The sequence below is a fragment of the Echinops telfairi genome, unplaced genomic scaffold, assembly GCF_000313985.2.
Source record: "Echinops telfairi isolate 266 unplaced genomic scaffold, ASM31398v2 ScPeMD7_60;HRSCAF=208, whole genome shotgun sequence".
Taxonomy (NCBI): domain Eukaryota; kingdom Metazoa; phylum Chordata; class Mammalia; order Afrosoricida; family Tenrecidae; genus Echinops; species Echinops telfairi.
The window spans coordinates 15,359,035-15,360,165 of record NW_022103958.1 but is presented as its reverse complement, the minus strand read 5'-3'; the positions used below and the strand labels follow the sequence as shown (position 1 = coordinate 15,360,165).

Here is a 1,131-nt window from a genome sequence, read left to right as displayed (position 1 = left end):
CTCTGGAGCAGCGGCGCTGGTTTCCAACTACAGTTTTGCGGATCGCAGTTAACCGTGGAACCACTCCGCCACCAGGCCTCCGTGGGGGGAAAATTCAGCCCTTTTAGTAAATACATTTTACCTTCTTGGGAGACTGACAGGCAACAAGACATAATGCCAGCTAAGGGCAACTTCCATGAAGGGCAAGAAACATCTGTTCAGAGAGGAAAGCAGTCCGGCATTAGCAAATAATTCCAATCCGTCATTTAATTTGATCTTGACTAAGTCCGTTTGAACGCCACCGTCTCCTGCACAATGCTCAGGTGAGTGCTTGGGCCCTTAGGCGGTCAAAGCGAGCACAGATAGTGCGGGCCTCCTGAGCGCACGGGACGCACACCCCACAAAGAGAGCTTCTCAAAGGGGCTGCGCGCTAAAACGCGGAACTGGCAAGGCAGACCTAGCAAATTCTGTATCAAGGCCCGGAGGAACGCGAACCTAACGACAAGGGCCCGGGGAGCGTGCTGCTCGAACGTGGAGCGCTCCCCGCGGGCCAAAGAGGAGGCTTTCCACTCCCCTGGCAGTTACAGGGGGGTCACTCCACCCTCACCTAGGGCGTGGCTAAGAGTCCGCGTCCACTCGAGTGCAGTGAGCGGGCTCCTTTATGCTCGTGATCGCCTCTGTTCCCAGCGCTCCGGTCCTGCTGGGAAAAGTTCAGGAAGGCGCAGGGACGCGCCCAGGGCCACAGTGAAAGGTAGTTGCAGAGCCGTGGCCGAAACGAGGGTTTCCGTATTCCCGATTCCTGCTCCATCCACAGTCCCGCCCGGAGACAGACAGCGCGCTCACGCTGCCCGGCCCCGCCGATTTACCTTGAGCAGGGTCTGGAGCGCCGCAAACCGCTCAGCTGTCATCGCAGCCATGTTCCCCAAGTCACGTGCCCGGGTAGCCCGGGGGGTCACGTGGCGGAGGCTGCCGTCGCGGGGCATTCTGGGAATTGCAGTCCCACCCGCTCGGGAAGCGGCCGGGAGATCGCGGGAAGGATGGGGAGGTGGGCGGCAGTCAGAGGGCTCAGCCAGACAGACACAGAACAGTGGGGCTCGAGGCACCCGGGCAGGGGGTGATCTCAGGGGAGGGAGTCGGCTTGGTGTGTTTATC

At 60.3% G+C, this 1,131-nt stretch overlaps 1 protein-coding gene across 1 annotated transcript in view; it reads right to left on the bottom strand.

The window, feature by feature from the left end:
• The window catches only part of COMMD9 (COMM domain containing 9), a 12,986-nt gene extending 12,083 nt beyond the window's left edge, over positions 1-903 (bottom strand). Inside the window, exon 1 of the mRNA XM_004708299.2 lies at positions 846-903. Within this exon, the coding sequence (XP_004708356.1) occupies positions 846-896 (51 nt within the window). The 5' untranslated portion in view covers positions 897-903. The remainder of the gene's footprint in view (positions 1-845) is intronic.
• Between the last annotated feature and the right edge of the window lie 228 nt (positions 904-1,131).